The 26,579-nt window shown below is 41.9% G+C and overlaps 1 protein-coding gene across 3 annotated transcripts; it reads left to right on the plus strand.

The window, feature by feature from the left end:
* On the plus strand, nucleotides 1–26,579 carry LOC134804141 (nematocyst expressed protein 4-like). 3 transcript variants are annotated; one of them, XM_063777100.1, is made up of 6 exons: nucleotides 1–169; nucleotides 5,949–6,063; nucleotides 6,447–6,530; nucleotides 10,895–11,125; nucleotides 15,972–16,010; nucleotides 24,586–26,579. In XM_063777100.1, the coding sequence occupies exons 2-6, from the start codon at nucleotides 5,958–5,960 to the stop codon at nucleotides 24,645–24,647; spliced, it is 522 nt and encodes a 173-aa protein (XP_063633170.1). In that variant the 5' UTR covers nucleotides 1–169; nucleotides 5,949–5,957; the 3' UTR covers nucleotides 24,648–26,579. The 3 variants fall into 3 exon arrangements, with proteins under 3 accessions (XP_063633170.1, XP_063633159.1, XP_063633166.1); XM_063777089.1 differs by lacking the exon at nucleotides 1–169 and adding an exon at nucleotides 188–404; XM_063777096.1 differs by lacking the exons at nucleotides 1–169; nucleotides 15,972–16,010 and adding an exon at nucleotides 202–404.

Below are 26,579 nucleotides of genomic sequence, written 5' to 3' on the forward strand. Positions count from 1 at the left end.
GTCAAAATATTAAACTAAACTAAATGTCTAATAGTGATTCCGCGAACAACAATCCGTTTTAGCGGGCGCAGAATATTATTTGTTGGATGTTGGGAGTTGCGTTGCGATAAGCGAACAATTTGTTTGTTCGCTGGCACATCGCTCGCAAACATCTAAATTGTTTGTGCAGGTAAGCCCCTTTTCAACACATAAAGGAAGCGAAGGATACAATCTTGTTTAGATTCGAGTACCTACTTTGTGTGTTTTCCCTATGACGCGGTAAGTCCCGCGGTGACTAATCACGATTACTTTATCTCGTTGTGTGTCGCTGCGATATCATGTTGAGTTCAGATTCTTCAGAAGACTATTACGAGATCTCAAGCGAGATGTCACACGACTACGACCACTTTTTCGACCACTTCAAGGTGAGCAGAGAACTGTAAGGTCGCACTGTAATCCAGTTCGATCTCAATTGACAATGGTCTGTTTGACAAAACTTGGAGTATTCATCTGTGCTGGGCTATAACCGCGAAAATCGAAGTTCGCAAATTGCGGACATTTTTCTCTGTCACTCTAATTACGCCTTCATTGGAGTAAAAGAGAAAGATCCCCGCAATTTGCGAATTTCGGTTTTCGCGGTAGCCCCTCTGTGACTATTGTTTCTATGGACAAGTCTTTAATTTCCTTACTTAATATCATACATAGTGTATTCTTTTTTCTGACAAAAATGACTGCTTGATTTGACTATACAAACCAAATTTATTCCAAAAACATCCCTTGTGTTAAATTTAAACCAAATTTATGTGTAGCTCTATCATGTAGGATAGTAATTATAAACTTTTGTTATAAAAACAGGATATATATGGAAAACATGTTACAAGATAATTATATAAAGGCCTTGTTGGAACATAGTCAATTTTTGCATGATAATAATATAAGGATAAGGACTTCACCAGAACTTCAACCTTATGTACCATTGCCACCGTTGGATACAGATCCCTCCATCAGTGTTGCCTGGGTATCTCATATTGCATCTGTAGTGCTAGTACAGATCTCAACATTTAGAGTGGTGGCAGAATTACACAAACAGGTATGAAAAGTGTGGAGATGTGTCTAAAATGTCTAACAGTGACATGTCTATATGCAACATAAATTGTTGTTTGCATGGCCACTCTCTAAATGGTGAGATCTATATTATTGTACCAAATAGTAGTGTTGAAGTAAGCAGTGGTGGACTAAGATAGTTACTGTAGGTTGCTGCAGTAGGTTTATGAAGGAATTAGTCCTTCACTGTTAATTGTGGTATTCAAATATTTAATAACTAAAATGACAAGACTGTAGTTAGTTGTACAAACAGCAACTCTCTTAACTGTCCATTGGCGGACCTTATGCCTTTTGTAATAACAATTATGCAATAATAACAAGTCTGCAAAATAAAATCTTGTTTTAAACCTTTCACCATGAATGAATAAACTTCATCACACATGTATTAACTCTACAATATTCCTATCAGCAACATTATTATATTGACAAGTACATTATCCTATCATAAAAATTATGTTGTCATAGTTATTGACTAAAAAGCAATTAAAATAGGTCACTTAGTTGGAAAATGTACATACAATATGGTATATTTCAATTACTCTTAAGTGAGCCGGCTTTGCGTGCTTGGGATCACAGATGACATGTTTTTTTAAATGTAACAAAAATGTAAGGCGTGTTTTAGACCTACGTTCGTGATTTATTTCTAGCGAAATAAAGATTGGAATCAATGAAGTTACTAGTTAGAGAAAGGGCTCCAGATTGCTATTCATATTTTTTGGCAACCATATTAATATTATGATCCAAAAAAGCAGTATGATTCATCGAAAACTCTGCTGGCTGAACCTATTGCACCTTAAGTGTTAATACATATATGTATTTTACGCCCAATTATAATATTTACTGCAACAGAAAACCTGACTGTGCTTGTAGTTATTAAATTTGGTTTTAATATCTTATCATTCATATTACTATCCTATCATGCTATAGAAGTAATAAATAGGTTGTTTTGTTTAAGCGTAATATGTTAATGCGGCATGCCCTAAATAACTTATTACTCCAATCCACATAAGGCATGCACAATTAGGTACCAACAGCAGCACACTTAACTTTTCATTTATAGACCGAATATCAATACGAGAAAGGCTTATCAATGGCGTGTTTGTATTATCTGACGCAGGTTTGTTTACGATATCACTTGCTGACACTGTACCCATAGTTAATGAGGCTCGATGATCGGTTGCGGTTGGAAAGTGATGTAATCTGGCTCTACTAACACAATACATACCTAACGGCTTTTTTAACATATACTTGTTGTGGATGTAGTCGACTATATTCGGATGTGCGAGCGGCGGAATATCGCTATATAGCGCTGTCTCGCTCACATACCGAAGCGACGTGCGGATCCGATGAGTGTGATAACCGCTCGGACGATCGCGCTGCTATTAATGTGCAAGGATGGCAAACATACAAATATTGCTCGTCTGAATATTTACAGTGATACAATTCCGCGAAATCCTGATCATTACTTAATGCAGCTATACTAATTTAGTTACTATTTATATATGTCGTTATAGTTTAGTTACATAGGTACCTCTATGTATTTAGATAACGGTGCGTCAATAGCTCACATGAATCTCATGATAACGAAAATACTGACTTGTTTATTGTAGCTTGCAGTATCTAGAACGGTGGATAAATATGTAGAAAAGAGACAATTATTGTATGTAGGTACTTGTAGCCTTTTGTGCAGTCTACCGAATAAGTACCAAATAACTGAACTAATAGATAAGCGCATGCGAAGTAGAACATACATTCTTGGTGCCATCGTGACCGTTTCGCGCGTACCTACCAATAAATTTATAAGGGGTTTGACAATCGGTTAGACTTCGTATGTACTTCTATTAGTTTAGATGTCACCATATTGAGTATAATTCATAGAGAAATATAGTAAGAATAGAATGCTCACTTCATACATCAGTTTTGGTACCCAAAAGGACTGTTATTTTTGTAGTCGAAATTGAGTAGCGGAGATGTAGCATTGAGTAGCGGAATTATCAGTACCGCTACTTGATACTAGAATTCTCTAGGTTCGTGACTCACGAAGATTGAAGAACAGTTTACAACTAATATTAAAAGCAGAAGGAATTGAAAATAGAGTTCCGGTTAATCCGGTTATAATATTTAGCTGAAAATTGTTGAGCATTAGACTTTTCGGTTGTTGCAACATCTATTGTCAAGTAGCAGTACTGATCTTATCTTATCTTATTGTTTTCGGGGGCCCTTGCGGATACACTTCGACCCATAGGGATCTTTTGTGCAGTTACCCCCCAGAAGAGATCCGTCAACTACTCAAGAGCTTTTCCCACCATATCCATGTGTCGGATGATGGAGCTCATGGGTAGCGTTTTGAAGTCCTTTGGTTCCAGGTATCCTGCTCCAAAGTCCTTCATTCTTTGTCTGGCGAGGGCGTGACATTCACACATTAAGTGTCTTACTGTCTCTTCCTCTTCGCCACACATACGACAATCGGTGTTGTCAGAGTGTCCCATCTTGGCCAGAAATCCTTTGACCCCGTAATGGCCAGTAAACACCCCCGTTATGATTTGGAGCTGTCTTTTGCTAAGTTTCCAAAGCTTTTTGCTCCAGCCGGAGTCTATTCCTTGCATAAAGAGCTTTGCATGCTTTAGACCCGTCAGACTATCCCATTCTTCCTGGTGTTTGGTCTTGGTATGGTCTTTAATAGCCGTTGTGATGGTTCCCTGTGAGAGCCCCACGAATGGTTCCGGACCTATAAGGTTACTTACAGATCCGGCTCTGGCGAGTTCATCTGCATTTTCATTGCCTATGAATCCCTCGTGCCCTGGGATCCATACCAGTTGCACTCTGTTTTGCCTTCCAAGCTGGTTCAGGGCTTGGACGCCATTATATACCAGTCTAGAGTCCACTCTGGGAGCTTCGAGCGCTTTGAGAGCGGCCTGACTGTCGCTGAGTATATAGATATTCTTCCCTTGGGTTCGCCTAACTATATTCTCATGCACACAGGCAATTATAGCGAATGTCTCGGCTTGGAAGACAGTGGCGTAATTGCCCATGCTTATACTACTACTAAAGTCATTTGCATAAATGCCTGCCCCCGTACCAGATTCTGTCTTAGACCCATCTGTGTACCATATGATGTCGTTTTCATCAGAGATTGGTGCTTCAAGACCTTCGGTCCACTCAGCCCTTGTTGGAATTTTAACGTTAAAATTCTTATGGAACACAAACTTGGGTTGCATCTTATCGCAGCCCATGTTCGTAATCCTTTTCATGAAATTGTCACATTCCATGTTTGTGTGTTTGGTCTTTGGCTTGCTATCGCTCCAGAGGCCTGTTAGGGTCAACCTGTGTAGCGATTTCCGGGCCTCAGATTGTATCACTAGGTGTAGCGGCGAGAGGTCTAGCAGTACCTCCATCGCCGCTGTTGGCGTCGTCCTAAACGCGCCAGTAATAGCCATGCATGCCGTTCTTTGTATTTTCATAAGGGCATCCCTGCATGTGCTCTTTAGTGTCCTTGGCCACCATGCCAGGCATCCGTACAAGATGATTGGTCTTACCATCATGGTATAGATCCATCTTAGAACCTTTGGGTTTAGACCCCACGTTTTGCCATAAGCCGATCTACACATTCCAAACACTCTAAGTGCCTTGGTGGTTGTTAGTTCGACATGCTTTCTCCAGTTCAGCTCTTTATCTAGTGTAACGCCTAGATATTTCACTTCATTGGACATTTCCAGTACCCTTCCATAAAGCTTCAGCTGCTTCATGCCATTAAGGGTCTTTTTCCTGGTAAACGGTATTACCACTGTTTTGCCTGGGTTTATGGAGAGTTGATGACAGTTGCACCATCTCTCCACTTGCTTCAGTGCTTTATTCATGATTACCGATACTGTTCCCGGGAATTTCCCGTTTACAAGAATCACTAAATCATCTGCGTACCCTACCGTATGTATTGGGCCTTTGTTTAGTTCTTCCAACAGTGAGTTAACTACCAGACTCCAGAGAGTTGGTGAGAGAACCCCACCCTGTGGACAACCCTTCGTGGCCGTAGCTAATATTTCATCTCCCATAAGGGAGGATTTTATTAGTCGGCTATTTAGCATAGTACCAATCCATCTACAGATTGTTGGTTCTATGCCGTGTTTAGATGCTGCAATATTGATTGCCTGATGCGTGGTGCGGTCAAATGCCCCCTCCACGTCTATAAAAGTGGCCAGACATAGTTCTTTGTTCTCTATCGCCTGTTCCGCTCTGGTTGTCACCAGGTGTAGTGCCGTTTCAGTCGATTTACCCGGCTGATACGCACACTGCAATTGGTGCAGCGGATGCCTCTTAAGAGGACCATCCCTTATGTGTCTGTCTACCAGTTTCTCCAGTGTTTTGAGGAAAAACGATGACAGACTTATCGGCCTGTATGATTTGGCTTCTGTGTAATCTGCTTTGCCCGGTTTAGGCAAGTACGTTACCTTTACCATCCTCCACACACGCGGTACGTGTCCGAAGGCTATGCACGCTCTGTACAGTCTACCTAAGTGCGGTATTAGTACATTGGCGCCCTCTTGTAGTAGTATGGGGTAGATTCCATCTGGCCCCGGGGCTTTGTATGGTTGAAATGTGGATAGTGCCCATTGTATCTTATCGTGATCTACTACCTTTTTAGAGGTAAAACTAATATTAAAAGCAGAAGGAATTGAAAATAGAGTTCCGGTTAATCCGGTTATAATATTTAGCTGAAAATTGTTGAGCATTAGACTTTTCGGTTGTTGCAACATCTATTGTCAAGTAGCAGTACTGATAATTCCGCTACTCGATCCTAGATGTATGGAGTGAGCACTCTATGTATTTTTTTCTCTATGGTATAATTGCAGTAAATTGTTTGTTTGTAGAGCCGAGCGATGAGCACGGGCACGCTCCTGCTGGCGCTAGCGCTTCTGGCGCTGCTGGTGGCGCTGGTGGCCTGCTGCTGCCGCCGGCGTAAGCTACAGGGGCAGGTGCTGTCGCGTAAGTACTATCTTAAGATGAAGCTACTCAGTTATAAAGGCGTTTTTTTTATATTAGGCCAACTTTAATGGACGTAGTAAGTTTTTGGTCAGAGTCTGCCGTTGATAAATATAATCTACATACTTATACCCGCTTATTCATAAACGTCTACTAAAGTTGAAAAGCCGATAATAATCGTTTGTTCCTTTCCGACGTATTGGTATGATGGAAAGGGTCAAACGATTATTATCGGCTTGTCAACTTTAGTAGACGTTTATGAATGAGGGGGTTAGTTTCCGTGAGATATTTTCGTGCATTTCGCCTGATTAAAACGTGTAACATAAACCGTTGTTGTATAAAACTGTGCCCTTAAGCAATGCTGATATTTTGGCGTTGATTTGCAGCCCCGCCGCCCGCGCCGCCGGGGCCCCTACAAGCCGTGCAGGCGCCCTACCCACAGCAGCAATACGCGCCTGCACCTTACCCTGGTGAGTACACCGTACGCTTACGTTCTACGAAATATACTTGTTACAGTATTATCTTTATATTTTCCATGAAATTAGCAAGTTCATTTGTCATATGCCAAAGGACAGTGGTATATGTGGTGGTGATATGTATGTATGTATTATATGAAAATGACATATTTTATGGTTTCCGTGAACATGTGAGAAATGTATTTTATTCTTAGACGTTATACAGGGTGTCCCATAAGTGAGACGTCACAGTGACACTAGGTAGGTAGACCAGGCCAAGAGGACCCAAATCAACTTAACATGACCCCAGTAAAAGTGTCACGGTTTTCTAGTTTTGCCAAATTAAGGTTTTTCATGAATTTTGACCGTTTTTAACATTGTTAGTGCCAGTGTGCACTCGGAAAGGTCTCGAAGTTAGTTTTTTTCATGTGTACGGCATCATAAGTAGTTGATTAAGATAACAAAATAGGTATTTTATCAATAAACAATGTGAAATGCAAAAAAGTACTGGTTTAATCTTGAATTAAATTCACAGCGAAACATTAATTTCGACTTTGACCACCTGTCGTGAAAAAAAATTACTTGAAAAGCAATGAGCAAATAACGTCAAATAGTTGAGCATGTTATGCAGATTCAAAAATGGTATAACACATGTACCTTCCTGCAATAAAATAGGAATTATTATCATCTTTCGAAAGCCTCGTAAAAAATAAGTTAAAACTAGGAAATCTGCAATCCGTTGCTACTTAGTAAAAATAACGATTTATGTTAAGATATCTAATTCTGGATACAGACATAAAAAACGCCTATTCAGTATTTGCCGAATGCCTAAAAGAAAGAGATGGAAAATGGTTACGTCCCTTTTTAAGGATATCATTGAGTTGATAAATGTTCAAAGAAAAAAATACAGGTTCAAGTTTGAAAGGGTAGGTTGAAATAATTTCACAATAGGTGCTCGAATTGCTTTTCTCCGGTTCGCATGCACGCTTGGCACCGTCTTGTAAAACTTCAAGTTAATTTTCTCAAATTAATTTCGGATATGTTTCATGCTGCCTCGAACATGCCGCCGTAGTTCTTCTTGGGACCTTATTGGCTTGGAGTAAAATTTATCTTTTAAGTATCCCCAATAAAAAATCTAATGGGTTTACGTCCGGGGAACGTTAGGCCATGCCACTGGTTCCAGTCGGCCGATCCATCTTCTTAGAGCTGGAACCACAGCAAGATGGCTGACCAGAATACTACGCTCGTGATATCCGCGACCACCTCACACAGAAATTCCCAGATGGATCAGCCGATTGGGACCAGTGGCATGGCCGCCGCGTTCCCCGCACCTAAACCCATTAGATTTTTTTCATTGGGGATGCTTAAAATGCTTAAAGATAAAGTTTACTCCAGGCCAATAAGGCCCAAGGAACTACGGCGGCGTATGTTCGAGGCAGCACGAAACATATCCGAAATTAATTTGAGAAAATGAACTTGAAGTTTTACAAGACGATGCCAAGCGTGCATAAGAGCCGAGGAAAAACAATTCGAGCACGTATTGTAAAATAAAATTACTTTAATAAATGTATTAAACTTCAACCTGCAGTATTTTATTTTCTTTAAACCTTTATCAACTCAATGATATCCTTAAAAAGGGAGATAACCTTTTTCCATCTCTTTCTTTTAGGCATTCGGCAAATACTGAATAGGCGTTTTTTTAAATTCTGTATCCAGAATTAGATATCTTAACATAAATCGTTATTTTTACTAAGTAGCAACGGATTGCAGATTTCCTAGTTTTAACTTATTTTTTATGAGGCTTTCGAAAGATGATAATAATTCCTATTTTATTGCAGGAAGGTTCATGTGTTATACCATTTTAGAATCTTCATAACATGCTCAATATTTTGACGTTATTTGCTTATTACTTTTCAAGTATTTTTTTTCACGACAGGTGGTCAAAGTCGAAATTAATGTTTCGCTGTGAATTTAATTCAAGATTAAACCAGTACTTGTTTGCATTTTAATTGTTTATCGATAAAATACCTATTCTGGTATCTTAATTAACTATTCATGATGCCGTACACATGAAAAAAACTAACTTCGAGACCTTTCCGAGTGCACACTGGCACTTACAATGTTGAAAACGGTCAAAATTCATGAAAAACCTTAATTTGGCAATAACTCGAAAACCGTGACACTTTTACTGGGGTAATGTTAGGTTGTTTTGGGTCCTCTTGGCCTGGTCTACCTCCAGTGTCACTGTGACGTGTCACTTATGGGACACCCTGTATATGACCTTGCACTTTTATTTAGGTCAATTGTCTGAGCACCAATGTTGTTAAATTAAAGGCATGTCATGCACGAGCGAGCGCGAACTATTGTTGACTATGACAAATCCAAGCGTTAACGATAAGGCCGTTACGCATTAATACTTAATTCGTAATCTGTGACGTTTAAATTGGATTACAATGTTAACTTGTAATCTGTTGTGTCATTAAAGAATGGCTACAAATATAATGACCACCAAAGAATACTTTGGTACCGTAAATAAAAAAATCATGCTTACCAAAAAAAAATACTGAACAGCAAAAAAATAAGGCCTAAAAATACAAAAGTACCACCATTTTAATTACGACTGCACTTCAAATTGTATTCAAATACCAAATATATTGAATGATCACCAAAAATCATTAATGATCACCAAATCTTGAAGACCAAATTAATGCGATATTTTCACCTAAATAAACCACTATGATTACCAAAATATTTATACATATTACCAAATAAAGTAAACTGATGCCAAAATTAGTAGCCCCTCCCGCTCAACCCCCCCGTTTGCTCGCATCGCATATCTACCTAACCTAATCTACTTTTCTAGTAGCATTTCGTTATGCTACTAGAAAAGTAAGTTAAACTGCTATCAGTTAAGTGGGTTAGGTTAGCACTGCGACCCTTACAGAAACGAAATGGTACTAGAAAAGTAGGTTAGGTTAAGTTTCAACTGCTATCCATAGAGATACGAAACGCTACTAGAAAAGTGGGTTAGGTTAGGTTTGAAGTGCGACCCTTACAGAAAAGAAATGCTACTAGAAAAGTGGGTTAGGTTAGGTTTGAACTGCGACCCATACAGAAACGAAATGCTACTAGAAAAGTGGGTTAGGTTAGGTTAGAACTGCGACTGTTACAGAAATAAAATGCTGCTAGAAAAAGGTGACGAAGTGGATTAATTAATTTAATAGGATAACGATATATTAAATATTTGCACATTTTTAATTAAAATGTGGTTACAATTTTTGTGATCATTTACTATTTTTGCGTTTACAATGATTATTTTGGAGTCATTTGCTTTAGTAGGATAGCAAGATTTAAAAATTTGGTTATCATTTTACATTAAAATGGAGTTCTATTTTTGGTGGTCAGTTACTATTTTTGGGTTTACAATGATTATTTTGTTGTCATTTTCTTTAATAGGATAGCAAGATGTAAAAATTTGGTTATCATTTCACATTAAAATGGGGTTTGAAATTTGGTAATCATTGACTATTTTTGGGTTAATAATGATTAGTTTGGTGTCATTTCCTTTAAATGTAATAAAATTGGTAATCATTTCACATTAAAATGGTGTTATAATTTTGGTGATCATTCATGATTTTAGGGTGGTAAAATAGATTTTTTTGGTATTAAATTTTACTAAATCTGGTGATCAGTTAAATAGCAGCCTTAAAGAATCTTAGGCATCTATTTGATACACGGTGGATCGGTTATCTTCTAAAGTAATATCATAGCTGTGGGTATTATTTATGATATTTACGTATATGATACTTTGAAAACTTTATTTTCAAGAGATTGGTTAGTATACACATAAATCAGTCGATATCAAAGGTTTCTATTTGTATTACAGAACAAGTCGCATCATTTTTTTATTAATGTATTATTATTTGTAGTCAGTTGACTACACAGTTACATAGTTATGTAACTTACTTCAGGAACATAGTTTTTTAGGTGGCTAAACTTAAAACATCTCTATCGTAAAGTTGCTCATTTTACAACATTATTTTCAAAAAATAATATCTCTGAAACTACATAACTTAGGAGGTTGATCTTTTGTGTTATCGCGATCTTTTGCCGTTTGCGAGCAAATGCAAAGCAGTGGTAGTCCGTAGTAGTTTCCAGGTTCAGGCGTAACTATTGTAGGTATAGATATATTTTTTTAACTAGTGGGGGTCGTGGGTCTTTGCTCGTACTAATGCATATGTTTATAAGAATTAATCTATGTGTTTACTGTACGGGATCACTTATTTTTTTCATCTAATAGGTAATTTTTTAGAATTCGGATTTTCATGAAATAATGAAATTATGGTTACAAATTATACAATAATCATGTATTGTTGCAGTTGCTACATCGTATCCGACACAATCGGCCGCACCGTATCCGGCGGCCGCACCGTATCCAACGGCGGCGCCGTATCCGGCGAGCGCGGGCCCCATGCCCGTGCCGGGCGGCGGCTACCCGGCGCCGTTCCCGGCCCCGTACCCCAGCGCGACTCCGTACCCGGCCGCCCCGTTCCCGCAGCCGCATCCTGACGCGCACTACCCGACCGCGCCTAGCGCGCCAGAGGCTCATGGTAAGTAGTTATATCAATAAAACGACTCGCGACGGATTTGCCGACGCACTAGGCTGTATATCTTAGTACTTGTAATCTCGGGGTTTACACTCTCAGGGCTGATTTAGCCGGCGCGCGAACTCGCATGCGATTTTACTTACATTACGGACTGTTGGTTACGTTCAATTCAACCGACCGATCAAAAACCGCAATGTAATGAAACTCGCATGCGACTTCTCGCATCGTCTAAATGAGCCATAATTCATAATATGATGATGATGATGATGATCCTTCCGGCTGATTTCGACCATGGCGACCACTTCGACTCCTAGTTAGCTCGGCGCTCGTGCGCCCGAATATGGCTGACATAGCCGATCTTGGAGGTGAACCTCCGCGCACATTGAGGGCACGTGAGAACACCAGCCACATAGTGGGAGTGAATGGAAGCAGGCTGGCGCGCTTTCAGGTCATCGCGTTTAGCGTCGAGGTCAACTTTACGTTGCTCCTCGAAACCGTGCACTTTGTCATGGACCAGCCTGCGCCACTCAGGACGTTGTGCTGCCAAACCTTCCCACTGAGAGGGCTCGATGTCGCATCTATTCATGTGTCGTTTCTGAACATCTTTGTATCGGAGGAGTTGTCCGCCAAGTTTCCGCTTACCTTCCTCTAGTACAGAAAAAAAGATGCGCTTCGCCACTCTCTCCTCCGCCATACGCGATACGTGACCGCACCACCGAAGCTGTCGACGCATTAGGTAGGTAAGCCTCTATTCCACCGACCTTGGCTCGTCGCAGAATTTCGGTATTTCGCACTCGGTCAGACCATTTGATGTTCATGATCTTACGCAAGCATTTGAGGTGGAACCGGTCTAAGGTACGAATGTGATGACGGTACACGCACCACGTCTCGGAAGAGTATAAAAGGTTTGGCAGCACAATCGCCATGTACATAGAAATTTTGGTGGCCAGTTTTAGGTCATGCGAGCAGACGACCTTGGAACACAGTTTCCCAAACGTTGTAGCTGCAGCGCCGATCCTGCTGTTGATCTCAGTGTCAAGGTCACACTTCGATGTTATAGTGCTCCGCAGATAACGGAATTTGTTGACCTGCTTTAGCACGTCCTCACCAAGCTGTACGGCTAGTGTCTCGTGACCATATGAGTCCAAATCCAAAGACATCACCTCCGTCTTTTTGACACTAATTTTGAGGCCGAACTTGCAGCAGGCTTGGTGAAAAACAGACATCTGCTGTTGCAGGCCATCTGGGGATTCTGCAAGAAAGCACAGGTCATCAGCATACATGATATCTGTGATCAATGCATGTGAAACTTTCGTTCGCGCCCTAAATCTGGCCAAGTTAAAAACGCTGCCATCGGTACGGAAACGTATGCGGACACCTTCGGATACTGTTTGTAAGACTTCCTTGACTACAACTACAAAGTATAAAGCGAACAGTGGAGGGGCTAGGACACACCCTTGTTTCACCCCACAGGTAACGGGGAAGAAATCTGACTGCTCACCGTCTACGGCGACGCAGCACTGCATGTCGTCATGCAGGAGTCTCAGAAGTCTCACAAACTTCTCCGTGTATCCCAGCTTCTTGAGTACCAACCAAAGGGCTTCGCGAGGCACACTGTCAAACGCTTTCTTCAGGTCAACAAAACAGAGGTACAACTGACGGCCTTGTTCCCTGCTTTTTTCTTGTAGTTGACGCACGCTGAAGATAGCTTCGCAGGTGCCTCGGTCAGGTCGGAAGCCAAATTGGGTTTCAGGCAGGATTTTTTCCGACAAATTCGTTAGGCGATTTAGCAGTGTTCTGGCAAAGACCTTTCCAGATGCTGTCAAAAGCGAAATACCGCGGTAAGAGTTGCAATCCGAACGGTCACCTTTGTTCTTATAGAGAGCTTGTATGCGAGACACTTTAAAACTATCCGGGACTCGCTCCTCCTCCCACATACGAACAAAAAGCTCCCACATAAAGGAATGCAACTCCTCACCACTGTATTTTAACAGTTCTCCCGGTATAAGGTCTATGCCAACTGCCCGCTTGTTTTTCTGCTGTCTGATGGCTGTGACAACCTCGTCACGCGTCAGGGGCTCGTCCAGCTCGATGGCTTCGGGGAGTTCGGGCATTAAACTGATGTGTAGTAGATCAGCTGATCGATCTACGTTGAGCAAAGAGTTGAAATGTTCTGCCCAACGCTGCAGTACGTCCTCTTTGCTAGTCAGCAAGCTGTTGCCATCTACAGCCCGCAGAGGCACTTTAGCTCTGAAAGACATACCAATCAGTTTCCGCACCTCGTAATAAAATTCCCCAAGCTGGTTGGTGTCAGCGAGCCACTGTACCTGACAAGCTTTGTCACGCCACCATCTGTCCTTAATTTGTCGAGACAGCCTACGAATTTCCTGGTCACTCGCTTTGACTGCTGCCTCACTTTTGCCTTGTCGACTCTGCCGTCTTAAGACGTCCCGATGTTTGTAGAATGCTGCCCGGAGAACTTCATCATTATCATCAAACCAGTCTTCGTTACGTCGGTCTTTATTACCTAAGGTAACAGAAGCGGCTTCCATAAGATGAGTAGACAATTTCTCCCAAACAGCACTAACATCATCCCCGACACTAATAGGCAGAAGTCTCTCGGACAAGGCTTTGCGATATTCTTCCACCACCTGGTGATCTTTAAGCCTTTCCACGTTCAAAGACGCAGGCTTTTTTACTATAGATCTACTCGGGCGACGGAGACGGAGTCGAAGCTTAGTGACAATGAGCCGGTGGTCAGTCCAGCAGTGCGCACCACGCATTACTCGGGTGATTTGCACCTGACTGAAGTCTCGTTGCCGCACGATAGCATAATCTATCAAATGCCAGTGTTTGGATCTCGGGTGCATCCACGTGGTTTTGTGCTTAGCGGCAAGCCTGAACATTGAGTTCGATATTGCCAGCTCATATTGAGCACAAAAACTGAGTAGCAAACGACCATTGCTGTTCATATTGCCGACTCCGTGTCTACCCAGAACTCCAGGCCATGCCTCATAGTCCCGTCCAACTCTGGCATTAAAATCGCCAAGCAATAGGACCTGCTCTTTGGCGTCTATGCCATCTAGGCATTGAGATATTTGGTCGTAAAATTGGTCCTTCATGTCATCAGACTTGTCTAGCGTTGGAGCGTAGACACTGATGACATTAAGAAAGTTGTCCTTATCCAGGTGAAGGCGCAATGTGGTCACGCGGTCCGAGATATGTACAGGGTACTCCTCCAGTCGCTTCACTAACTGGTTCTTGATGGCAAGTCCTAAACCTGAACGCCGGGGTTCGGAGGCAGCGGTACCCTTCCAGAAGAAAGTGTCGCCGCTACCGTCTTCCACCAGCTCTCCTTCGTCGGCAAGGTGCGTTTCGCTGAGAGCAGCCACATCAACGTTATAACGACGAAGTTCTCGAGCTACTATGGCAGTTTTGCGTTCAGGGCAGGCGTTACCATCTCGATCAATGAGCGTCCTAACGTTCCACGCGTCGAATGTCATCATAGCTGCTTTCATGCTGTTATTTCTGTTGCGACGACCACGAATTGAGTTGATGCGATGGCAGCCGCGGTTACTACCATCTTCCAAGTAGGGACGAGCATTTGTTTAGGGCACCTTTTCTAGCCCCCTCCCCGGCTGAGCGGGGAAAGCAGTGCCTCCCTAAATAGGGCTGCTTTGTCATCCTAGGTGCTGCCGAATCCATACTGTCGCCCCAGATTTGCAGTACGAAAGCGACCACGGCGTGTACTCACACCCCTAGGACCGCCCGTGTGCAGGAGTCAGACAAAGCCTGGCGTGCATCGCGCCTGACCTCTCTACCTCCTCCCATCGCCACAGGACTTAAGACTTAATCGGAGTCCATAATTCAGGAGCGGTCAATTGCGCAGGATATATTGAGGTGCGTAAGCGCTCGCGCAAACACATACGCACACACTCGTCCTCCCTCTCCCCGAATCAGTGGAACGGAAAACCGCTACAACTGGAGGAGAGGTCAGATGATATGTCTAGCCGACGGTAACTTTACGCCCTGGGCCATCCACCTTGCCTTGCCGATTCGCCAAGTCAGCCAAACCCTGTTGCATATCTGCGGTGGGTTGCCTTCCTTGCCGAGACGGACTTTGTCGTACTCTATACGGGAGGTAGCCGCATATAGAAAACGCGTCGACCGCAGGAAGCGAAAGTCTTATCACAGGGATGCTGCTGCCCACCCCTGGCGGCTTAGCACGGTCGCGTTTTTATCCCTTGTCACCATGCCTGTCACGTTCTAACAAGTATGTAAGTGCGAAAGGGACGCGCATAGTGATAGTCGATAAAAATGGAACCGTGCTGAGCCCGCTGGAGTGAGCATTTACTTCCGCTATATTTTTTGAATGGATTGACCGCCATTGATCGGTTGACTGACTGCACTGAACCAAGCGGGCGATGGGGTCGTCACTGCCTTCCCGACGCCTACATAATAACCAATTCATAATAACTTAGGCCTTGGTTTACCGTTCATGCCGTGGGTACCGTTGCAGTTATATTGTATAAAAAAAATATTCACACATTATAATGGAAAGTAAACACGGGAAAGGGACAGTTACTTAAGTCGTAAGTTACCATAATTTTTGTTAATCCCTTATTGGTGTTGGAATAGTTGGGACTTGGAAATACTTTTTTGTTGGTGTTGAATGGTGTTAAAATTCCGGTGATGGTAAAATAACACCTGCTCAAACGCTTATTCTGTTTGACCTTTTGCTGCGATAATTATTCCGAAATTACCGGCAAATAGTTTCTGCCTGGAAATATTTTAAACTTAACTTACGCTTATGGCTGAACTAAAAAAATGACGGTGGTTATTTGCGCAGCGTTCTTTGGCGTGCCGCCGCCGGGCTGGATGCCGCCAGGTGAAATCTTGCTTTAATTTGCATTTGGTCCTAGAAGATAATCACTATAATCAGTGACAATGACAATAAATTATGGTGGGTCATATTTAAGGTAGTGATGTGCCGATGAGAACGTTCTCGTTTCTAAGAATTCCTTTCAGAAGAAATTTTCGAAATATTTTCAACTTCCTCGAGAACGTTCTCTTATTAGCATAAATAAGTTATGAACAATCTTAATTTTTTTGAAAGGAATGACATTTACTTTTGTTAAGTTTATACCTTTTGCCTCAAATAACTTGTTTGGGCAATTTTGTTTTGTTTTACTCCTGGTTTTTTTTATCAATTAATATTATTTTTTATATTGCTATGAATGGTGCCAAGTATTTGCTTTTAATCTTCCATGGTATTTGCCTTATCTCCTATACTAAGCGATTAAACAAAAGAATTCATCGCTTTTGCAACGACAGGGTAAAACTCTTAGAGAAAATTTCCGAGAACGTTTCCGATAGATTTCTCTGTTCTCGGGAAAATTTCGAGAACGGCACATCGCTAATTTAAGGTCTGCTTTTTATTGCCAGAAATATACATAATATATTATTAATAACATTAATAACGCACACAATGAAATGGTTAAGGTACAAGTTTAAAAACACGTAAAGATGGTATTCCACCTGTCCAATTTCTTCGCCCATTGTCATTGCGTCCCACTCTCTCATTGAGCAAAATGTGAGACGCAAATACACATTGGACCAAGTAATTGGTGGTGGTATACCACCCTAATTAATGTTTTAAACAAATTTAATAATTCCCATTCTTGTACCGACATGGTTAGTGTCATCTTAAATTAAGAATTTGTATTAAAGACCGTATTGTTAAGTATAGGGACAGATTAAACCTGCTCTAACTGTTGGCATGTGTATTATTTTGTATTACTATGTTCTAAGAGTTTGATCTGAGGGTATTTTTAAGCTATATCTGATTTAAGAAGGTTTGACATTTTTTTTTATTTTAGGGACTATATGATGCTTTTAATACCGTATAGCAAATACAGTCCGGACAAGCCTATCGAGCTGAATTTGAGACTATTTCACCGACTCTTAGATACGATTTAAAGTAACAACAGGTTAATAGGCTGCCAAAACATGTTATCTAAGTGTCCTCTTCATGACTATTCAATTGAGCAGCTGCGGAATAAATGTGGTGAATTTTTATTTTTACATAAAAACGATTTTTCACCCCACGTTTTGGAATCCCTTCAATTTCTGATGCAAGCGTAATGACGGACACAGCTAGAAGAATAAGCTTAAAACCAAAGCCACATGGCGACATTCATGGCGTTGATCCATCGCTAGAGTGGGTCGATAGAAACACTCCATGATAGTTATATTAGATGTCAAAGTCATAGTTGTCGTAAGTTTTATTATTATTTTATTTTTATTACTATTCTCTTTATTCAATTAGGGTCTTAGGTTAGGGTTTTACAATGTGAGTATAAAAGTAAAATATAAAAACACTTACAAAACATAACAAAAATATATAAACACATTATAAAAAACCTAACCTAGGGTGCCGCCGGCAGCGGGGCATGGTCCAAGCTGCCGGTGGTCAGGGCCGCAGAGTGAGGAATCGACGTACTATACGCGCCGTGTCCAAAATTACCGCCTTCTGCATCTGACCCTTGATCCAACCACCCAGCGAGAGTCTCTCTAGGTGTTGGTCGAGACTCTTCGCTATGAGACCGTTCGCTGACACGACTATAGGAACAATGATCGTCGAGTCAACATCCCACATAGCGGTTATCTCGTGGGCTAAGTCTAGGTACTTGCTGGACTTGTCCTTCTCGGCCTTCACGAGATTCTCATCATGGGGGATGGTGACGTCGACGAGCACGATCCGGCGCTGCGATCGATCTATCAGCACGATGTCAGGCTTATTGGCTACAATAGTCCTGTCAGTGATGATAGATCGATCCCAATAGAGCGTGGCACGACCATTTTCGAGAACTGGCGCAGGTGAGTACTTGTAGTACGGCACTTCGCGGTCCACAAGGCCGTATAGGAGGGCAAGCTGCTGGTGAATAATTCTGGCTACGAGGTTATGTCTGTGCAAGTACTCGCCGTTAGCAAGATGAGAACAACCGGAGATAATATGCCTGAGTGACTCTCCGGGACGGCGGCATGCCCGACAAATGTCGACCGTACCGTCCTTCAGGATATATTTCCGATAGTTGTTCGTCATCATCACTTCGTCCGCAATTGCACAGGCAAAACCCTCGGTTTCTCCGAAGAGGTCCCCGAATCGTAACCAGTTCACCGACGCGAGCAGGTCCACATCGGGTCCCGTGAGGGCCTTGTAGAACCGCCCGTGTAGCTGCTTATCCTTCCATACCGCCTTGCGGTCCTCGGTGCTTAGTACTACAGGTTTGCGCCAGTTCTCGTTCGCCAAGGAGAGCGGCGTGAGGCCCTTGTCAGCTGCCACCACATCACGATGCATCCCACACTCGTTGTTGAGGAAATAATTCCTGAGATTGTACAACTCACGGTTGTGGAGATTTTTGGCGTTTAGAAAGCCGCGACCTCCACATTTCCGTGGGATGTACAATCTCATAACAGACGAGCGTGGGTGCAACATACGGTGAGTGGTGAGCAGCTGTCGGACCCTCCGATCCAGGGCATCCAGCTCGGTCTGAGTCCACCTTAGTATGCCAAAGGAGTATGTGAGTAGAGGCATTACCCAGGCGTTGAAGGCGCGCACTTTGTTGCCTCCTGACAAAAGACTGTTGAGTACTTTTGTGAGCCGACTGAAAAAGCGCTCCTTCACCGACCGTCTAATACCTTCTTCCTCAATACCCAACGACTGTGACATGCCAAGGTATTTATAGGTTTCTGATTCAGAGATGGATCTGAAAGACATTGTCTCAGAAAGTTGTAAATTTGTTGAATTTACAACTTTCCCCCGCTGTACATGCATAACCGCACATTTATCGACACCAAACTCCATGTTGATGGCATTACTGAAGACTTCGGTAGTTTTCAGTAGCTCCACCAAGTCTTGGCTATTTGGTGCAAATAATTTGAGATCATCCATGTACAGAAGGTGAGAAATGACTTCACCCCCTCTCCGAAGCCGGCAACCTAGTTCTAAATCCTTCAGCAAGGTACTGAGAGGATTCAGAGCTAGGCAGAACCACAGAGGACTCAGACTATCACCCTGAAATATTCCTCGCTCAATCCTTATAAAATCCTGCGGGCCAGGGCTCCCATCCCCGCCTCCTGGTTGACGAAGGACTGTGGTCCATTGCCTCATACACGCGCTTAGAAAGGCTCTTAAAGCTGTATCAACTTTATACAGCTCTAAGACCCTCTCCAGCCATGAGTGAGGCACCGAATCATAGGCCTTCTTGTAGTCAATCCAGGCTGCTGAGAGGGCCCCCCTGTTCCGCCGGATTTGTTGGCAGATGGTCATGTCTATGAGGAGGAGCTCTTTAGTACCACGGGACCCAACCCTACATCCATTTTGAGCAGAGGCCAAAATATTGTTTGCGACAATGTGCGCGTTGATTTTTGCTCTCAAAATGGATGTAAGGAGCTTGTAGAGTGTAGGCAAGCATGTGATGGGTCTGTAGTTCTTCGCTTCCGTGGTACTACCGGACTTATAGAGCAGGAAGGTGACACCAGTTGTTAAGGAAGGTGGGGGAGAACCAAGCTCGAGGGCTTGTTGAAATTGTGCTGCCAAGCAGGAGTGTGAGCATCGGAACCATTTTAGCCAGAAGTTGTGCAATCCATCCGGCCCAGGACTTTTCCAGTTCTGGGCCGTGCGAATGGCACAACTTACGTCATCGGGGCTGATGGTGACTGCCCCCATAGGTTCGATGGACTCGCACTCACGCTCGACAACACTCATCCAACTCCCCTCGGTGTGTCCGACAGGCACTGACCAGATGCTACGCCAGAAGTCATTCATGACAGTAGCCTCCGGTGGCTGCGAGTCGGACGCACGAGGGTTGGTTTCCTCCCACTTTCGGTACATCTTCCTTTGGTCACTCTGGAAAAGACGGTTCTGCTGGAATCGGTCCACACGCTCTCTGTAGCGGCGAATACGGTTTGCCCATGCATAGACTTTCTGCTTTAGAAAGTCGATGCGCTCCGTAATGTTGGCCATGTAGTCGCGGGGCCTGATATCCGTCCCCGCGAATGCCTGGTTTACAAAGCGCATTACTCGGGGGCGATTGTTGCCCCCCCTGAAGCAGATCAGCTTTGCGATAAGAGTCCTAAAAGAGCTGATACGTCGCTCGATCCGTATTTGCCATGCGGGGGCACCCCCGGCGGTCCTAGGTGCACGTTCAGAGTCCGGAAACTTGACTCGTGCAACACGGCACGCCGCGATGGCTCCGCAATACATGATCGCGTGCGTATCATCTAAATCTTTACTAGTCCGCAAATATGGCTCTAGTAAAGCGTTTAGGGCTCCCATTAGCGCTAGATTGTGTCTATTCATAGGCAAACGTGGTAATCGTGGCCTAGTATTGGGTGTGGAGCGATACTGCGTAATCGCCTCATCCAAAGTCCTCCTCAGTTGCTCATTGGCTGTACTACTCACACTCTGCGCGAACTCCTCCTCGTCGGCACAGAGATCTACCCGCGGCGCCTCCGGTGCCTGGTCGGGTGCCGGCACCGGATCCGGCGATGTGGCGGGCGGGTCTCGCACCGAGGTGGAAGCTGCGCGAGTAGAGAGAGCCTCCAGGCGAAGCCGATCAAGTGTCGAGTCATCCAACCGCTTTAGCCGCTGGATGACTCGCACCTGATCCGATAGCCGTTGCGCAGTCACGTCGATGGTTGGTTCGAGGGCCTGAAACAGTGGAAGCATTCGGACACGGTACGCGCATAAGTCGGTTCCCCCCTCTGTAGCCCCATAGTAGGCGCGCATGACGTTCTCATTCATTGTTTGAGACCATCGCATGCGACGCACTACACCACCGGCAGCGGGAACCGTGGGCGGAGCATGATGTCCCGCAGGCCCCAAGCGTGCCGGCAGCGGTGGCCGCCCGCGTCGCGCTGGTGGTCGTGGCGGCGGCGGCGGCGGCCCGCACTCGTCGCTCGACTCGCTGGTATCGGGCGTAGTGGCAAATTCATCGCCCGATGATGCTTGTGAGGAGACGGACGAGACGGGCGAGGGTGGTGGGCGTGCGTTAGTTGTGATAGACGCTTGTGAGCGCGTTTTACTCCGTGTGATCATTTCCTTCTGTCATTCGATCATTCTTTGTTGGCTAGCTTTGTACATAGTTACATTTTCGCGGTCATGAATCCCTTTGCGAAGTGTCGCATTAATGTGTAGGTAACTTTTCCACGAAAAAATTCAATAAAAATGTAATAAAAGCCAGTAAAAAACATATTTGATCACATATAAAAGGAAAATTTAGTAAAAAACGCGTCTGACGTTGACGGCGTCAAGTTTTTTTTTTTTTTTTTTTTTTTTTTTACTATTATTAATACAAGAAATAACCTTACGATCTAATTCAGTTCCCTGCAAAACTGTTTACACAGTTTGTCTGCAGGTGCGAGTCTCTTATATAATTACTTACATACGTAATCAATGTAAAATATTATAAAAACTAACATCATACACTTAACTAATATAATCAGATATACCTTACTTTACTTGGGTGACATTTGCAGGCACAGGCATACAATTGTATAGTAGCATGCCATATTCTCTAAAAGGCCACCATGCACAGATCCTAAACTTTTTTTTACGAAAAGTAATGCTTAGACTATGTCCAGATGTTTCGCTATACGAATCATGTGTAATTGCTGTTTACATAGTACGATTTTTTTTGTGCGATATTGTTCGCAAACCGCAAATTTTGTTTTAGTATTTGTCAGCAGTCGTAATTGTTACTCGAGAGGATTGGGTAAATTTTGTCCAAACCATATGCTTTACGTCGGGGTCCCAGGACGAAATGTGTTCCTTATTAAAGCACTAATTAAACACATGTGTAATTTTGAAATAAAAATATAATACCAAAAAAAAAGGGCTAAGTAAAGTTGTCCCTAGAATTAACGATACAGTCTTTACCATACTAAAAAATAAAAATGGTAAATTTTACCTTTGCTTCTTTCCGTTCATTCCGCTTCTCTGAATTTCGAGAGCTTCTCAGGTAGTTCAACTGTCACAGGTCAGGATCCTAGACAAACCGTAGGTCTTGGAATATAGGCACACCTTATAACAAACACGTCACATCATCTAAATGTGAATATAAAATCTGGGAATAAACATCATATAGGTGGCATTTGGCTTATGTTTGTGCAAGTGAATTGTATTTTCAATTTCCTAGTGCATGCAATTATAGACCCTCCTGAACGCAAACAATTTTGTTTGACAAATAATATTAAATAAATAAAATAGAATTGAATACTAAGACTACAGCGTGGCGTGACTAGAGATGGGTAGTGAGTAAATACTCACGGGTAAATACCGAGTAAATACTCAGTATTTACTCAAAATACCCGTATTTACTCGTTTATACCCAAATTGGTGGGTATAAACTATTTAGAGTGCTGAAAGGGGCATATAAATTTGAAATATAGGTGTATTTTGTAAGCCGCTACTGGATTAAGTACTCAAAATTGTAAGAAATGTATTTTTAAGAGGGGCATTCCATACATGTAACTAATTGTCATAAAAAAAAAATTCAGAAACGACCAACGTGTTGCACATCATTACATGGATCTTTAAAAATAACTGGAATGTTTCTAAGAACATTTTTGGATAAATTGAATATTTTGGGAAAAAAACCGTTTCGAAAGGCCAAAATAATGTTTATCTCTCTATAACTTTAGAACCAAAGTTCAGAAAAAATATGAAAATATATCGGGAGATTAGCTGTATAATAGAGTACAAAAAACAATATGTTGAACATCATCGGTTGAGCCATTTTTGAGTTTTCTTTAAAAACCCTTAATAAAAGGTCGTAAGTGCCGCGTAAACACGCACTTTTGCGCGACATGCAGTTATCTAGAACATCGATAGAATTTAAGTACCTTATTTTTAAAGTAAATACCTTCTTATTTAAAACAAAATTGTTAACTATGCATTATCACAATTTGCCTCTCACTAATAATTACCTTTTTTCCGAAATTAAGCGTCCTATATGCTTTTTATTTTATAGATATTGTTAATACACGTTAGCACTCTTCAATAAAAGACAATTTTGTTCTTAAATCTCACTTTTTGAATATTTTATAAGCAATCGTTTTTACCCACCTAAATGAGTAAATACGGGTATTTATCGGGTGCTTTGAGTAAATACCGAGTAAATACTCAGTATTTACTCACCCCTACCCATCTCTAGGCGTGACTAATAGCAACAACTTGCATGCAATTTACGTTAGAGTCGCACCAAGAAAAGTCTGTAGCGGATTTGATAGCCCACGCAGGTAAGTGTTATTTAATACGTCGTAATTTCATAGAAGTTTGACGTTTAAAATGACACTTGCACTGCGTGGGCTATCAAAATCGCTGCAGACTTTTCACGGTTTGATTCTACATCTCTACATACATTGCCGACTACTAAGGTAAACTGCATTCAAAAGTTTTCCAGATACCGCAATGTAATTACTAATTAGCATGCAAGTTCTTGCTAGTCTAAACCTCGCCTAAGTTAAGACCCTTTCTTCTTAATTAAGAATTTGCAGTTTTAGCTATTGTACTATATCCGGCTACAATTTTTAACACTCTTGATTCACGTAGTTACGAATTTCATTTCGTCGGTAAAACATGATAATTTCTTAGATGTGTTTGACCCGGAGATACCGTCCAAGTCTGTGGCGAGCTTGGGGCCGGCGCCGGCGCGGCCGCCGCGCCGCCCGCGCCCTGCGCGCGCGCCGAGCGCCCTTAACACTGCGTAATCGCTGCTCATGTTATTGTCAGTCAATTGTTTTATTTTTTATTGTATATTCATTAAATACAAAAACATTGTAATGCGAAGTTTAATTTAGTACGGACTTTAGAGACCGGTAACTTAAATAAGAAAAACATGACTTTGGTCGGCGTAATAATAAAACAAAAACTCTTTTTTAATACAAAAGGGGATAAACCAGTGTTAAGCATTAAGATGAAAAGTATTCTGACATTTTAACGCAAATTACCTTAGTTTATTTTCCTTTTACTGCATGGACTGATGCTTGATGCGTGTGTAACTTAACTACCAAGACTCTGTTTGGGTGAGTCCAGTCTCTTCTCTAACTCACCCCACTTTTGCACGAGTAGTTAGATGTAGACTGTTGTTTTGAGGCGCCTTTGAATAACTAGTGTCTATTGTAGGCTATTGACAGAAATAGTACCCAGATGAGCTGTGAAGTTTACTATAAGTAAAAAAAAACTTTTTACAAGATTGTTAATTGTAACAAGCAGGTTAATTAGTAGGTAGACCAAGAATACAATATTTTATGCCTAAAACTACGGCTGCGTACATATTAGGCCAACGGGAAGCTTTCTACAAATTTTATCAGGCTTTCGTAGAATCGATGTGTACGCACTGTAGGTGATATGACTGTATACGAGATGTGGTTGTGCTCAAAAGTTATTGTTTACACAGCGTTGCCGCCGTCGTACGAGCAGGCGACGGGAACCAAGAACCCTCCATACCCCATGCACTAATCGGCGATGCAACGCTCGCTACCGGCCTGTGTCGTCGCACCGGCGCCGGCTGAAATACGTCCTCCCGTTTCAAACACTCCTTACAGGAATTTTCTCTAGAAATTACTTAGTTTTCTGATTTTCTCTAGAAATTACTTAGTTTACTGATTGAGTTGAAATGTACCTGAATAGGACCGTAGCTAGATAAAGTTTGATTTTAGAATTACAGCACGGGCATGCAGCGGGATTCGAGAAAGCGTTAGGTATTGAAGAGAGCTATCCCACGGATAGTGGGGTAATTTTAGTCCTGCAGTGTGCGATTATATAGATGATCTGAAATGCTGCAAAGAGTTAATGTGGGATGAATTTTAAGAATAGGAGTGGCTTAATACCTACATTTGAAAGGCTGCTGAGCTATGATCCTGTAATGTACGTACCTATTTTGTTTTCTTCAAAGTTTATGGGGATAGAGATTATATTTTATGATGTAATTATTATATTTGAGTGTATCGAAACTAAGGGTTGATCTCCTAATGCTCAACATAAGTCTTGAAACCGGAGCTGCCGCGGAGGGCACAACAGAACAAATGTGATTTTATAAGAATTAATCAATGTTTAATTAAGAATTTATGTTATATATTATTTTAGTTTTTTTTACTTATTTACATGATTGTTGCTATCGGCCTTTATTTCGAACCCAAAAACAGTTTGGCTAAGGTATAGTGGATGGTTAAGATTTATGTTTACTCTTCCAATACCCTATAGCCGACCATACATTTGGAGTAGGTTCTTATGAAAAGGGGCTCAAGAAGTCAAGAGTCAACTCTTAAGACTGATTAGAGATGTAGAGTTTGACGCGAAATAGACTGCGTGTCTGAAAAGGACGGCCTGTAGCAACAAACATCGAGACACAAACTCACATGACTGCACACAGGGCCGCTTCTTTTCATGTTTTAGTATTTCTTCTAGGCGCGTATAAACGAGCACCATTTTCAAAGGTACTGTTGGTATCTGATGCTGTGCAAATGTTGGTAGTAAGGCAGCTACCTTAGGCGCTGTTTAACGAAGGATCGTGGCGCCTCTCATGTTTGGACGTATAGTCTTAAGTAGTCTATGGGATTTAGGTTGAAGCGGCTCTGTGGAAACCCTTCCTAAACTGCCTCTATTTATTATTGTTAAAAGAGATTATTTCTTCTGACGTCTCTGGTCAGATTGACTTGTATTTTGTCAAATGGTATGTAATTGTAAATAAGTATGATATGTTGTATGAATAGTCAAAAACAATCTTTGTGTATTAGCCAGTTACGAGTCTGACACATACCTCCAATAACTCAAATAAGTCTACCAATTTAAACTAGTCGATGTAAACTGGACTCTGTGCATTGCAGATAAGATCGAAAATTATGTGTTTTACGCACCTAAGTATAAACTTCTAATATTCATGTTATCGTGTACAATATTTATGTGCCAGATAACAAGTATGTAGGTAGGTCCTCATAACTCGGTAATGAAAATTTCTAAGTGCTCTTGTGCACCTATACAGAGTAGAAAGTTTGAAAGAGTCAGTATGCGCATCTATTAATCTCTTGACGCCATCTAATCGAGATAATGGTAACTAGTACTTTATCGGACGTTTTAGAGAATGTTGAATGAGAGAATGAAAAAAGTAGACAAGAAAATATAATGAAAACGGGTACATGTTAATTTTAAATTTTATACACCCGTGTAATGTACCCGTTAGATTAATTGTTCGGTGTATATATAATATACGCTAAATGTTTTTACTATTCATAAAATAAATGTTAGATTTAGAAGTTATATAAATTTATTTTCTCCGGTATTCTGATTATTTGGCTTTAAGTTAGTACATTACGGTGCATTTTGTTAATAAAATATTTGTCATAACGTATGAATGTTTTGTACCTACCAAATATAATAAATTGTTAATTATTT

This window comes from Cydia splendana, chromosome 2 (assembly GCF_910591565.1).
Source record: "Cydia splendana chromosome 2, ilCydSple1.2, whole genome shotgun sequence".
Taxonomy (NCBI): Eukaryota; Metazoa; Arthropoda; class Insecta; order Lepidoptera; family Tortricidae; genus Cydia; species Cydia splendana.